We start from the raw sequence: 15,736 nt of genomic DNA, 5'->3' as shown, positions 1-15,736 counted from the left end.
GATCTTTTGTATTAACTTCTTTTCTTTTATTTTCTTTTCTTCTGTTTCCAGCTGCTGCAGCCGTGCACACTTATCCTGAAAGCTCCACTGCAAGAAATCACAAAATCCTCCAGATGAGGTTGTCGGTGCCCAGTGATGCCCCAGCCTATCCGCCTCCGTGTCTTTCTGGTGCTGATAGCGCTATACCAGGTAACTGTGCAAACAATACATGAAGATATTAAAGATACAAATGAATGCACCTCTCTGCTCATTAATTCATCAGTATGTATTTTTTCAATGCAGTACCTGGACTTTGTAGTGACATGTAGTCCCTGTACAGCAGAGCTCAGACCAGATAGTGGGTGGAAGCATCACAACAAACCAATCCAGTTATTCTGCAATGTAATGATCATGCTAATAGTAGGAGAGTGCAGAGTCTTTACCCCTCCTGTAGATTTCTGCAGGTAGCATGTAATGGGTGGGACCTGCTAATGATAATGTCACTGCTACTTTATAATGGGAATACCTTTTTGGGCATTTGGTGCACACAAAGTTGATTATTATCCTTTGCAGCATTTGAGGAATATATTTAACAAAACGTTTTTTTTGTGCCACAGCTTTAACAGTGAGGAAGATTTAGAACCCCTGTTAGGATTTTGTTGCTAACGCTTTTGTCACTGGGAAGGTTTCCCTCACTTCCTGCACTTTCTGACCACTATCGCCGGCAAAGGGATGGGAGGAGAATCTCCTTAATAGGGGACATCCTGGTCGTGGCTCTGTATGGGGATCTATAGGGTCTACATCGTCTTCCCACCCTTGCATAGTACATAACTCGTTATAAGTGCCTGATATTTTGTACCCTATCTCATATTTTTTGTCTGCAAGAGGGGGTTCCGCGGGGGTCGTTGCTAACTGCCCAGTGGGGCCGTTCCTTCAGATCTTGTACTGATATTTCTGTATTGTGTGTTATCTTCCTGTGTTATGTCACAATTTTTGTGTTTTTTGGCATACCTTTCAATAAAGAATTTATAAAAAAAAAAAGGGGGACATCCTTCCCCATTCTATCCCAAACTAAAATTCCCAGTCTGTCCAAAGCTAAAAATTCATCTATTACCCAGATCTACAACCCCCAATCTATCCCAAGCTAATATTCCCATTCTATTCCAAATTAAAATTGCTATTTTGTCTCAAACTAGAACTCCCATCCTATGGCAAACTTAAATTCCCCTCCTATGGCCAACTTAAATTCCCATCCTATGCCAAATTAAACTTGCCACCCTATCCCAAATTTGCACCCTATCTCAAATTTGCACCCTATCCCAAATGTGCACCCTATCCCAAATTTGCACCCTATATCATGCTGTCCTAAAAAAAAAGAAAAATCAAGATCCTATGCCAAATAAAAATTTTCATCCAGTCCCAAGCAAAAAATGCCCATCCTGTGCCAAGCAAAACATCCCATGCTGTACCAAACTAAAATTGGCCAAATTGAGATTCCCATCCTGTGCCAAACTAAAATTCCCATCCTATGCCAAATTAAACTTGCCAACCTATCCCAAACTTAAATTTGCACACTATCTCAAATTTCTCTATCTCCAAAATCTCATGCTGTCCTAAATAAAAAAAATCAGATCCTATACCAAACTAAAATTTTTCATCCAGTCCCAAGCAAAAAATTCCCATCCTAGGCCAAACAATACATCCCATGCTGTACCAAACTAAAATTGGCACTCTGTCCAAATTGAGATTCTCATCCTGTCCAAAATGAAAATTTCCATCCTGTGCCAAACTAAAATTCCCAACCTGTGTCAAACTAAAATTCCTATCCTGTGCCAAAACAAAATTTCTGACCTGTGCCGAACTTAAATTTCCATCCTGTGCCAAACTTAAATTCCCAACCTGTGCCAAACTAAAATGTTCATCCTGTGCCAAACTAAAATGTTCATCCTGTGCCAAACTAAAATGTTCATCCTGTGCCAAACTAAAATGTTCATCCTGTGCCAAACTTAAATTTCCATCCTGTGCCAAAATAAAATTTCCATCCTGTGCCAAAATAAAATTTCCATCCTGTGCCAAACTTAAATTCCCCTCCTATGGCCAACTTAAATTCCCCTCCTATGGCCAACTTAAATTCCCATCCTATGGCCAACTTAAATTCCTCTCCTATGCCAAATTAAACTTTCCAAACTATCCCAAACTTAAATTTGCAGCCTATCCCAAATTTGCAACCTATCCCAAATTTCTCTATCTCCAAAATCTAAGGCTGAACTACGCCAAACTACAATTTTCATCCTGTCCCAAGCAACAAATTCCCATCCTAGGCCAAACGAAACATCCCATGCTGTACCAAACTAAAATTAGCACTTAAATTTTAGATTCTCATCCTGTCCAAAATGAAAATTCCTATCCTGTGCCAAACTAAAATTGCCAACCTATGCCAAACTAAATATTGTGTGCTGTATCAAACTAAAACTGGCACTCTGTCCCAAATTAGGATTCTCATCCTTTCCAAAATGAAAATTCCCTGCCAATGGCAAACTAAAATTCCCATCCTGTGCCAAATTAAACTTGCCAACCTATCCCAAACTTATATTTTCGCAATATCTCATGCTGTCCTAAATAAAAAATGAGATCCTATGCCAAACTAAACTTTTCATCCAGTCCCAAGCAAAAAAATTCCCATCCTAGGCCAAACGAAAAATTCCATGCTGTACCAAAAACTAAAATTGGCACTCTGTCCAAATTGAGATTCTCATCCTGTCAAAAATGAAAATTCCCATCCTGCTTCAAACTAAAATTGCTAACCTGTGCCAAACTAAAACTTCCATCCTGCGCCAAACTAACCCTTCCATCCTGCGCCAAACTAACCCTTCCATCCTGCGCCAAACTAACCCTTCCATCCTGTGCCAAACTAAAATCCCCCCCCCGTGCCAAACTAAAACTTCCATCCTGCGCCAAACTAAAATTCCCCCCCTGCGCCAAACTAAAACTTCCATCCTGCGCCAAACTAAAACTTCCATCCTGCGCCAAACTAAAACTTCCATCCTGCGCCAAACTAAAATTCCCAACCTGCTTCAATCTAAAACCCCCCCCCCCCCTGTGCCAAACTAAAACTTCCATCCTGTGCCAAACTAAAATTCCCAACCTGCTTCAAACTAAAATCCCCCCCTGTGCCAAACTAAAACTTCCATCCTGCGCCAAACTAAAAATGGCACTCTGTCCCAAATTAAGATTCTCATCCTTTCCAAAATGAAAATTCCCATCCTTCGCCGAAATAAAATTTCCATCCTGTGCCAAACTAAAATGGACAACCTATCCCAGAACTAAATAAGGTGTGTTTTCTAGTGGTAATAAATCTCTGTGGTGATGTGTAAAATCAACCTTTATGGGACAAGTGGTAGTGAATTTCAAGGTAAAAGGTATATAGAAATAAAAAGGACTATATATAAAATCTTATATGTGGCATATATACTACCGATATACATACAATGTGCCTGTGTACATATGCCGCTGTAAAACAAATGCAACCAGAGTGCGAAACGTGCTAAGTGCAACAGGTGTGGTCACCCAAAGTAAATCTATAAGTTGGTAAATAGAAAATAAAAAATAAAATATTAAAAATATATACGTGTCCGTAGTTGTATATAAATTTAGTGCCAACTTAAATATCTAAAATTTATAAAATAAATATATTAGTGTGGCAATTAGTGCCTGGTGCAATATTGTGCAATAATAAATAAATGGTTTTATAAAGAGTCCGAAATGTCAGTGTCACCTACAGGGTAGCAGATTGTGTACAGAAATAAATAGTTATATATATATATATCCTGCATATAAATGAATATAAATAAATATGTACAAATCCAGCGGTATAAATAAATATATGTAAATCCAGCGGTATAAATATATGCAAATCCAGCAATATAAATAAATATGACTAAATATACGCAAATCCAACAATAAATATATGCCAATCCAGCAATCGGTGAAACGTGCAATCACAAATTAGTGCAGGAAGTGTCCAAAAACTCTTATAGTGGTGCAAAGTCCATAAAGAAATATTAAGGTGCTCTTTTTTGCAATAGCCCGGAGTGCCGTGAGTGGGCGAAAAGTAAGGTGCTCCCCCTCTCCTGAGGTCCCACGCTTACCAGAATCAAATACCCCTACAGGGGTGGATCACGGGTCGATATTGGGGATCGCTCCCATACACCTGCAATCCGGTCTCTATTCCTATCCGTCCTCCCCCAATCAGCTCGGTCACACTCCAAATCGCTAAGCAGTGGCACGCTCCTGTGTCTGGGAGTGATCAATATTCGGCTGTTCCGGTCAGTCAGCTCGGCCTCCGCTCGCTCTCCTTTTAGCCCACTGGATCAGCCACCTCTTCCTTGTCTGTCTGAATGGGAGTATAACTGTGTACTCAGTGAGGACACAGTTATACTCCCATTCAGATCATTCAGACAGACAAGGAAGAGGTGGCTGATCCAGTGGGCTAAAAGGAGAGCGAGCGGAGGCCGAGCTGACTGACCGGAACAGCCGAATATTGATCACTCCCAGACACAGGAGCGTGCCACTGCTTAGCGATTTGGAGTGTGACCGAGCTGATTGGGGGAGGACGGATAGGAATAGAGACCGGATTGCAGGTGTATGGGAGCGATCCCCAATATCGACCCGTGATCCACCCCTGTAGGGGTATTTGATTCTGGTAAGCGTGGGACCTCAGGAGAGGGGGAGCACCTTACTTTTCGCCCACTCACGGCACTCCGGGCTATTGCAAAAAAGAGCACCTTAATATTTCTTTATGGACTTTGCACCACTATAAGAGTTTTTGGACACTTCCTGCACTAATTTGTCATTGCACGTTTCACCGATTGCTGGATTGGCATATATTTATTGTTGGATTTGCGGATATTTAGTCATATTTATTTATATTGCTGGATTTGCATATATTTATTGCTGGATTTACATATATTTATTTATACCGCTGGATTTACATATATTTATTGCTGGATTTGTACATATTTATTTATATTCATTTATATGCAGGATATATATATAACTATTTATTTCTGTACACAATCTGCTACCCTGTAGGTGACACTGACATTTCGGACTCATACGTGCATCTATACACTTTATAAACCATTTATTTATTATTGCATATTGCACTAGGCACTAATTGCCACACTAATATATTTATTTTATACATTTTAGATATTGAAGTTGGCACTAAATTTATTATACAACTATGGAAACATACAGGTCCCTCTCAAAAAATTAGCATATTGTGATAAAGTTCATTATTTTCTGTAATATACTGATAAACATTAGACTTTCATATATTTTACATTCATTACACACAGCTGAAGTAGTGCAAGCCTTTTATTGGTTTAATATTGATGATTTTGGCATACAGCTCATGAAAAACCAAAATTCCTATCTCAAAAAATTAGCATATTTCATCCGACCAATAAAAAAAAAAAGTGTTTTTAATACAAAAAAAGTCAACCTTCAAATAATTATGTTCAGTTATGCACTCAATACTTGGTCGGGAAACCTTTTGCAGAAATGACTGCTTCAATGCGGTGTGGCATGGAGGCGATCAGCCTGTGGCACTGCTGAGGTGTTATGGAGGCCCAGGATGCTTCGATAGCGGCCTTGAGCTCATCCAGAGTGTTGGGTCTTGCGTCTCTCAACTTTCTCTTCACAACATCCCACAGATTCTCCATGGGGTTCTGGTCAGGAGAGTTGGCAGGCCAATTGAGCACAGTAATACCATGGTCAGTAAACCATTTACCAGTGGTTTTGGCACTGTGAGCAGGTGCCAGGTCGTGCTGAAAAATTAAATCTTCATCTCCATAAAGCCTTTCAGCAGATGGAAGCATGAAGTGCTCCAAAATCTCCCGATAGCTAGCTGCATTGACCCTGCCCTTGATAAAACACAGTGGACCAACACCAGCAGCTGACATGGCACCCCAGACCATCACTGACTGTGGGTACTTGACACTGGACTTCAGGCATTTTGGCTTTCCCTCTCCCCAGTCTTCCTCCAGACTCTGGCACCTTGATTTCCAAATGACATGCAAAATTGGCTTTCATCCGAAAAAAGTACTTTGGACCACTGAGCAACAGTCCAGTGCTGCTTCTCTGTAGCCCAGGTCAGGTGCTTCTGCCGCTGTTTCTGGTTCAAAAGTGGCTTGACCTGGGGAATGCGGCACCTGTAGCCCATTTCCTGCACACGCCTGTACACGGTGGCTCTAGATGTTTCTACTCCAGACTCAGTCCACTGCTTCCGCAGGTCCCCCAAGGTCTGGAATCGGTCCTTCTCCACAATCTTCCTCAGGGTCCGGTCACCTCTTCTCGCTGTGCAGCATTTTCTGACACACTTTTTCCTTCCCACTTAGGTGCCTTGATACAGCACTCTGGGAACAGCCTATTCGTTCAGAAATTTCTTTCTGTGTCTTACCCTCTTGCTTGAGGGTGTCAATGATGGCCTTCTGGACAGCAGTCAGGTCGGCAGTCTTACCCATGATTGCGGTTTTGAGTAATGAACCAGGCTGGGAGTTTTTAAAAGCCTCAGGAATCTTTTGCAGGTGTTTAGAGTTAATTAGTTGGTTCAGATGATTAGGTTAATAGCTCGTTTAGAGAACCTTTTCATGATATGCTAATTTTTTGAGATAGGAATTTTGGGTTTTTCATGAGCTGTATGCCAAAATCATCAATATTAAACCAATAAAAGGCTTGCACTACTTCAGTTGTCTGTAATGAATCTAAAATATATGAAAGTCTAATGTTTATCAGTACATTACAGGAAATAATGAACTTTATCACAATATGCTCATTTTTTGAGAGGGACCTGTATAGTTTTTTTTTTTTTTCAGAATTGTCGCCTTTATTTTTTTGCGCTATAAAAAAAAAAAAAAAAAAAAAATCAGAGGTGATCAAATGCCACCAAAAGAAAGCTCTGTTTGTGGGGGAAAAAAGGACATCAATTTTATTAGGGTACAGCATTGCATGTCCGCACAATTATCCGTTAAAATAATGCAGCCCTGAATCGCAAAAAGTGGCCTGCTGGTCATTAAGGGAGAAAATCCTTCCGGTACAGAACTGGTTAATGTACCATTCACTATAAAGAAAAGTTTTTTTTATTTTTTTTGTTTTTTTTTTTTACACTTTTAATTATTGGTATAAATTGCCATGTTGTCCCCAACTAAAATTCTCATTCTGTCCCAAACAGAAAAAAGAATGTGGCAAGAGTTGTGTGTAACTACTTGCCGACGGCACGGCGGTTCGCAGGAGTGCTCATGGGGGCGCGCGTGCGCCGCCAGAAGCATGCTCGCGCCCCCATTAGCCAGGGGGGAAGCTGACTCACGGGGCCGGCGGACGCCATCATTATTTGGTATAAGTTGCCATGTTGTCCCAAACTAAAATTCTCATCCTGTCCCAAACAGAAAAAAGAATGTGGCAAGAGTTGTGTGTAACTACTTGCCGACGGCCCGCCGTACCTTTACGGCGGTTTGCAAGAGCGATCCTGGAGGCGCACGTGCGCCCCCATTAGCCTGTGAAGAATCTGAGTCGCGGGGCCGGCGGCCGCCATCATTATTGATATCAATTGCCATTTAGTCCCAAACTAAAATTCTCATCCTGTCCCAAACAGAAAAAAGAATGTGGTAAGAGTTGTGTTTGTTCTGTCTCTAGAAAGGCGATGGGAAGAATCGGCACAGGGCTCGCCTCTTAGACAGTTGTACGCCTCAGTCCCCAGAACGTCCCCAGCGATCGATTTTCCCGAGTCCAGCATTTCTTGGAAATTCTCCAACAGTTCATATTCGGAGGGAATGACCAGGAGTGCATGTCACATCCTCTGCTTACACAGAGCCACATGTATTATCCAGAGAGGTAAATAAGAGTGACAGTTCACAGACAACATCTTCTCTATGCCGTAGCTAGAAAAGGCTTTGCTGCAGCAGCATTTATAAAAATAAATTCAATAAAAAATTAATAAAATAAATAATAATAATTTTAATAAAATAAATATAATATATAAATAAAAAAAGTAATATAATAAATATATTTACTTTAAAGCCGGCTTTACACCAGTGTGCTAAAGAGGAAGTAAAGTCTTTTTTTTTTTTTTTGTTACCTGGAAAGTAAAGGCATAATGTGCTAGTAGGCATGCTTCACAGCCAGTTCCCTGCTGCGCATGCATGAAGTGCGCTGTGCATTCTGAATGGTGTGTCAGCGGCCAAAAGAGGGGGGCGGGGGGGTTGGGCTTGTGACTTACTTCGCTGAGTCCACCGGAAGTAGGGACGGGTACCTGTCAAAAATAGGTAACTGCTTCCCCCCGAAAAGTGCCAAATGTGGCACTGGAGGGGGGGGAGCAAACATAAGTAGCAGTTCCACTTTTGGGTGGAACTCCACTTTAAATTTCACTTCTTTATTCTGTTTTGATCATCGTAATGCATTACCATAAGTGTTGCTGTTTTCTTATTGCCCTAAACAGTGCTGGGTTTAGGTCATCCAGCGCCCAGGGAAAATATGCCAAATTGTGCCCCCCCCTCACCTTAGTGTTAGGGTCAGGGCGCCCCCATCCCTGCAATAACCCATTGCGCCCAGGGCAGCCGCTCCTCCTGCCCACCCCTTGCCCTGGCCCTAAATATACCTTCACATTATATTGTCTTATTTATTGAAAATGAAAAGGCAAGTCCACTTACAAAATTAAAAACAATTCCAAGCATGAATAGGTGCATGACCGCCGCCTCCTCATGCGTTTCCAACCACCAGATATGACGTCACTCTGCCGTCCCCGCTTTACGCGTTTCGCCCCCTCCCACTGGGCGTCTTCAGGAATATTATCTATAAAAAACAAACAAACGTAGTATGGAGATGTTTGGAGACAGTGCCATGAACACTGGCCAGTCAGAATGATTTTACCATCAGAGGTGTTTCTACACTTGATGTACCAGGCAGGGGCGTAACTACAGGGGTTGCAATTGCAACCAGCCCCATGCTCCAGGGGGCCTGTGCGGCTCCCCTGTACACCTGGATAGGAGGGGGGGGGCAGCATGTAGAGAAATCACTGTCCTCCTTTTTCCTCCTGTAGCTGCAGGAGGAAAATGGAGGAGATTGGTCCCTCTGTATGCAGCCCCCGCCACTCCTCCTATCCAGTTCACTTGTGTTCTGCTGTCTCTGGGCCCTGCGTGCTCCCATGGTCCCCCCCCCCCCCCCCCCACTGTGCTCCCTTACCTCTCCTGTCGGCTGCTGCAGGGGATGTGTCACAATAGAGAACCTGGAAGGGGTTGGTAAATATGTAATTTACCAGCTCCTTTCTTTTCTAAATGGACAGAGTCATAGTCAGTGACTTTGTAAAAATAAATAAATAAAATAAAATGATAAAAAATAATACAATTAAAATACCAAAAAATAAAAACTCCTGACAGCAGTGGGTGAACTTTCAGGATCGCACAAAGGTCACACTTGGAACCGGGCCCTGGCATTTCACCACCGTGGGGAGGCCCCAAGATGGCAGGAAGAGGGCCCACTGCAGAAATTGTGAAAGGGTCCCGCTGCGGGACTGTAATAAAGGGGCCCAGGATCAGTGGGAAGAAGGGAAGGGCCCCGGACAGGGGTCCGGAGGGCCCTTCATGGTTTCTTGCACAGGGGCCCTGAAGGTTTTAGTTACGCCTCTGGTACCAGGCATAGGTCCCAGGGAACGTGTCTTCAGGCGCCCGGGTCTAGCGATGACAATGGTTTGCATGCACACACTCCAGGATCACCTGCATATCATTGCTCTGGGCCAGTTTCCCAATAGGGACAATGGAGGACCATGCCTGGACAAACAGCCACATGCAGTCCTAACCAGGAGGCACAAGTGACTGGGGGACAACGCTGAAGAATTTGGAATAGAGTTGCCAGCCCATACCAGAAAGTGCCTGAACAAGGGTCTTCATGCAGTATCAGTGGGGGGGGACAAGGTCACCTAGAGCCTGGGGCAAACGTGCCAAACTGTATCCCCCCTCCCCCCAAGTATTGGGTATGTGTCAGCAAAATTCCCCCCACACAACAACCACTGAGCTCTAATCTGCATGCTTACCCCTAAGCATAAATTCTCCCTCCTCCCAGTAAGATCCACCCCCCTGCTGGAATCCCCCCTCTCAGCACAAATCTCCCCCCCCCCCCCCAAAAAAAAAATTCACTCCACCTAGCACAAATCCTCCACCCCTAAAATGTCCCCTCCTAGTACACATCCCCCCTTCCCCAGCACAAATTCACCCAAATCCCTGCTTCTAGCACAAATCTTCTTCCTCCCCATCCCCCTCCCAACACAAATCCCCCTAAATCACCACTCTTAGCAATCCCCCCCAAAACTTCCTCAACTAGAACAATACTTACTCCCTGCCCCCCCCCCCCCCCCCTCACATGATACCACAGTGCCAAGGGCAGCTTTCCCTCCTGCCCAACCCTTGTCCCGGCCCTGTGCAGGATCACCAGCAGGGGCAGACTGGCAACTTTCAGCCCAGGGGGCAAGTACAAACCAGAGGCCCATGGTGCAGTGACTCGGCCGCCCTCCCACTCTCCCTCTTCCTGTGTTCCCTTTGACCCCCATTCCAGACTGAAGCTTGCTCCAGGTACTCTCTACTCACTGGCTGAATCTGGCCAGGGGGTGGTCGGGGGGAGCTGGGACAGCTCGGTTGGGGCTGGCAGAGTCTCCAGTGGGGCATGAAACCGGCCTCTGCACAGACAGAGTGTACACCATCCATGCTGGGGGGGGGGGGGGGGAGAGAGGGCTGCGCTTTGTCCTTGTCTTCATCTCACACTCAGTAGGTCAGTGGTTGGGACTTTTTACTTTTCTTCACCAGGAATCCTTTAGGCATGTCTGTGGCAGAAGCAGTGCAGCCTTTTTATGGGGGCATCAGAGCGGCCCAGGGGGCAATTGCCCCCCTGCCACCTGGCCCAGTCCTCCCCTGATCACCAGGGATCATTTTAGGGTGAGCTGCAGATTGAAAATTATTTTAAAACAACATGATAATGTATAGTGAGATTTATTGGGTTTAGTTCTACTTTAAGGTGGGTTTGTTAAATCCTGGCATAAACCCACTATTAGTCGGTGCTCATTAAGGTCCACCTTCTTGAAGTGATGAATTTGTTATAAAACAAAAGTCCTCCCTAATTGTGATAGTTGCCTGCTTCCTCTTTGTTGCAAAGATCTAGGATGTCGGCTGACGGTCATTTAGGAAGCAATGATACTTCCGGACAATGATCACCTTCACATAACTCCACTTTTCTCTGTGTCCCCGGATTGATTTTCATGTCTTCTTCGGTCAGGCTGCCTCTGCTCAGATGATGAATTACCTGCGTGACAGCTGGAAGAAATACGCCATGGAGTGCCATGACAAAATGCTGAAGGAGCCCTTTTCATCAGGTAAAAGCTACAGTCCTATCTGATCACGCATGCTTATATATTTTCATTTGCTATTGTCACACAACTGGGTGGGCTCTGGGTGCAGTGCTCTGCGCCCCGAGCCCACCCTTTTTTTTTTTTTTGTAGCCTATTGGAGCCTCTGGCTCTAATCACATGGCTAAAAAAAAAAAAAAAAAAAAAAAGCCCCATTGAAGTCCATGCGTCCGGCGCCCTGCATGTAGATTAGGGGGGCTGGACGCATGGATAGGGGCCCCTGCGCCCCCAATAAACCGGCTGCCACTGTAAGTAAGCCTGACTGCATAATTGTCATTCAAAGTGCCCAGTAAGGAAATGGTTAATCTCATCCTCCCTATTGAATTTCTCTGAGATTTCTTAATTTTGATAACTAGTAGTGATTCTTTGACCCAGAGGAAAAAAAAATAGGGGCTACATGACTGTGGAAGGAAGTACCAAGAGTTGAAATGAAAGGACAGGGTAGGTACAAAAGACCTTTTCTGAGTGGAGGTTGATGACCAATTGATTGGGAAGAGCCACAAAAATAGTAGCTGTGGCAATTGCTGGAAGATCATTCCGGAAGCATGGTCAGGAGGAGAAATCTTCCCGTGTGCTCTTCCTTATATTTTGTATGTCAACCGGGTCAGATTATAGGAAGGTTTTTCCCAGGAGTTTGGCATCTAGGGGGTCTGTGGTGGTCCATGGATTAGTAGGTTAGCACAAATTATGGGGCCCATCTGGTGGTACGGTGCTTCGCCTTTTGGTATCAGTCTACTTGCAGATTACAGGTTTGAAAGGGCTAAAACCATGTATTGTATTTCAAACTCAGGCTTCCAAATCTTGCTAGATCCTTATGCCTCGTACACACGCATCGATTATTGGCCGGGAATTTTCGGCCAACGTCCGATCGGCCGATTTTTGGCTGGTTCGTATGATGCTTCCGACAACCGACTCCGACTTTTCGGCCGAAAAAAATCTGGTGTGCAGGCTATAAAATTTTTGTTGGCCGTCAACACAACGGCCGATTTTCCGTCAGTCAGTACAGATTTCAGCAGACAAAAATCTGATGAGCAAGACTGGGCATGCTCAGAGAAGAAAAAACCCACGGAAAGTAAACCAGAACATGAGATCACTTCTGAAGTAGATTTTTGTTGGCCGAGAAAGTTCGTGTGCAGTCTAGGCACATTCCAACCAACAAAACAACACTCTGGACAAAAGTCGGACGATCGGTCGGCCGATAATCGTTGCGTGTGTACGAGGCATTAGGTCGGCAAAACCGTCCCTTCTCTATAGCTTCAAAAATTATGTTCTGAAGTTCTCTTTATAACGACTGATCAATAATCATGCTTCAAAGATGATGTTCTGAAGTTCTCTTTAGAACAATTGATCAATAATCAGGCTTCAAAGATGATGTTCTGAAGTTCTTTTTATAATGATTGATCAATAATCAGGCTTCAAAGATGATGTTCAATCGTTATAAACAGAACATCATCTTTGAAGCCTAAATGTTGATCTGAAGTTCTCTTTATAATGATTGATCAATAATCAGGCTTCAAAGATGATGTTCTGAAGTTCTCTTTAGAACGATTGATCAATAATCATGCTTCAAAGATGATGTTCTGAAGTTCTCTTTATAACAAATCGATCAATATTTAGGCTTCAAAGGTGATGTTCTGAAGTTCTCTTTATAACGATTGAACATCATCTTTGAAGCCTGATTATTGATCAATCGTTTATAAAGAGAACATCAGATCAATAATCAGGCTTCAAAGATGATGTTCTGAAGTTCTCTTTATAATGATTGATCAATATTTAGGCTTCAAAGATGATGTTTTGAAGTTCTCTTTTATAACGATTGATCTATAATCGGTGCATTTGATTTTCAGGGCTGGTCTGTAACCGGACATTTGATAATTTTGCTTGCTGGCCCGATGCTCCGCCCAACACAACAATCAACGTCTCATGCCCTTGGTACCTACCCTGGTATAATAAAGGTAAAGCTTTTTCATTATTTCTATGTGTGTTGTTGTAGGGGACACTAGCATTGGTTTTGCTTTTTTTTTTTTTTTTTTCAAGTGTTTGTTACCCCAGCAGTTCAAATTCCTGATAGGTGCCTGCTGTACCATGTACTTGTATGAGAAAGTCTCCTGTTCTCTTTGTATTGCTTCCTTTGTGTGAAATCCCTGGTGTTCCTGCCAGTCCCTCTGCTTTCCTATTAAAACTGACCACACTAAGCAGGAGAGCTCACCATGGTCTGTTCTCTAGCTGTTCTAGGAAACTCAGTTTGCTCTCCTCCAATGATCAGACTTGTCCTGACTTATCCAAAGTGTCCTGTCCTCTTTTTTTTTGCTTCCTTTGTGTGAAATCCTTGGTGTTCCTGCCAGTCCCTCTGCTTTCCTATTAAAACTGACCACACTAAGTAGGAGAGCTCATCATGGTCAGTTCTCTAGCTGTTTTGGGAACTCAGTTTGCTCTCCAATGATCAGATTTGTCCTGACACGCCCCCCCCCCCTCTGCACAGCCTTTCACTGGGAAGATCAGTGTGCTGTTGCTTCTCCACCCCCAGCTCTTATGCAGCTGGGAGGAGAATGAGGGAATGTGATCACTTATATTAAAAAAAAAAAAAAACTTATATAAAAGAGGGGAAAAAAAGGGTATTTATAAATTTTTCTATATCTATACATAAAGTATAGTAGTATAGTATATAAAGTTAGTAGCCAGCTGGTTATTCAGTTTATTGGAGTCTCTTTATAAAATATCAGTATTGGGTAGACTAACTTTTTATGTCCTTCTGTACGATAACGAGTGTGTCCCTTCTCAGTGCAGCATGGCTTCGTGTACAAGCACTGCGGTCCCGACGGGCAATGGGTGGAGTCATCGAACCGTCAGAATGAAACCCTTGAATGTCAGCGGGACTTGGAGGACCTGAAAGCTGAGGTAATTACATTTCATATTTGGGTAAAATCTAAGGAGGAGAAGGAACTGGCTGCCAGCCCGATGGGCAACCAGTTTAAAGGCTTCTAGTGTCCATGTTTGCAGACAGAGTTGTATAAAGTACTCGAAACCCATACTTGAGTAAAAGTACAAGTGCTCGATCAAAAAGTGACTTGAGTAGAAGTGGAAGTGCTCGATCAAAAAGTGACTTGAGTAGAAGTACTAAAGTATTCAACATTTTTTGTACTTAAGTATTGCAAGTAGTTTTTTTTTTTTTTAATTTTGCTACTCAAGTACTGAAAGTAAAAGTACAAGTACTGTGTTATGTAGTTATTAAAGAAAGAAGTCAAAAGTTTGAACATCATATTGTCTTTTATTATTTCAAATGCAGCTTTTATTTATACATACAGTAGCATTTATTTTCGTATGCGCTGATAATACACAATGTTTTGAGCTTCATGAATCCTGCCAACTACTGTTCTGGCAGTGGTAATTTTTATAATAGTAACGAGTAACTATGCAGCACAAAAAAAAATATCGGAGTAGAAGTATTGAAATCATCGAAAAAATGTAGTGAAGTAAAAGTGGAAGTAGGAGAAAAAAATTCTACTCTAGGAAAGTACAGATATCGCCTTTCGGTACTTAAGTACAGTAGGGAAGTATTTCTACTTAGTTACTATACATCTCTGCTTGTAGGGTTGAACACCTTAGCAAATACCATGCTTGAATGGATGTCTAAAAACAAACCTGTATTTGAGTCTTAGATCCACAGCAAGGTGCTTAGGTATACGTTGTTTGAGGATCTATTACTGCCACCATGAAAACCCTTGAAACCCGGGCACCTGCAGGGTGCGGATTCTGACTTTTGCAAAATGTGCTGCTGCAGAGCATTCTCCAACACATCCCACAATGCAATGCCTCAATAATCTATGTTCCCTCTTTATATGTGCTGGGTGGAATACGCTGCTATTGGATGGTGAGACAATCTAGTTTACTGTTTGCTGTTGCAGCAAGCCATTGGTTAGTGGGAAGATCCAATTGGGCACCTCTCCATTGGCTGCTGAGGTACTCTGTTCGATATTGGGAGATCAGATTTGGCACTTTTCTATTGGCTGCTGGAGCAATCTATTGAATAGTGGGGAAAACCTGTTGGGCACCTTTCTATTGGCTGCTGGGGCCTCCTATTGGATAGTTGGAGGATCCAATTGGTCACCTTCCTATTGGCTGCTGGGGGAACATATTGGATAGTGGGTGTGACGGAATCCGGACACAGCGACTGGGTATCTCCGCCAAGAACCTGCTTCCTAAGCTCTGGAACACGGGATCCGTGAATCTGGCTATAGTTACCCCAAGAACTCGACAGTACAAGTTTTGGAGTGAAACCAGAATCAAACTGTTTATTGAAACACAAAG

At 43.1% G+C, this 15,736-nt stretch overlaps 1 protein-coding gene across 3 annotated transcripts in view; it reads left to right on the top strand.

Moving 5' to 3' along the window:
• Window positions 1–15,736, top strand: part of GCGR (glucagon receptor) — a 119,224-nt gene that overhangs the window by 55,385 nt on the left and 48,103 nt on the right. For 2 of the 3 annotated variants that reach the window (XM_082272686.1, XM_082272687.1), the window contains exons 2-5: window positions 52–189; window positions 11,299–11,395; window positions 13,276–13,383; window positions 14,211–14,326. In XM_082272686.1, coding sequence (XP_082128812.1) covers window positions 136–189; window positions 11,299–11,395; window positions 13,276–13,383; window positions 14,211–14,326 — 375 coding nt within the window. In that variant the 5' untranslated portion in view covers window positions 52–135. Of the gene's footprint in view, window positions 1–51; window positions 190–11,298; window positions 11,396–13,275; window positions 13,384–14,210; window positions 14,327–15,736 lie in introns of those variants that run through there. The other variant, XM_082272688.1, reaches the window with a different exon arrangement.

The sequence above is a fragment of the Pelophylax lessonae genome (genome assembly GCF_965119305.1).
Source record: "Pelophylax lessonae genome assembly, chromosome: 11".
NCBI classification, from domain to species: Eukaryota; Metazoa; Chordata; class Amphibia; order Anura; family Ranidae; genus Pelophylax; species Pelophylax lessonae.
This window is presented reverse-complemented; position numbering and strand designations above follow the sequence as displayed.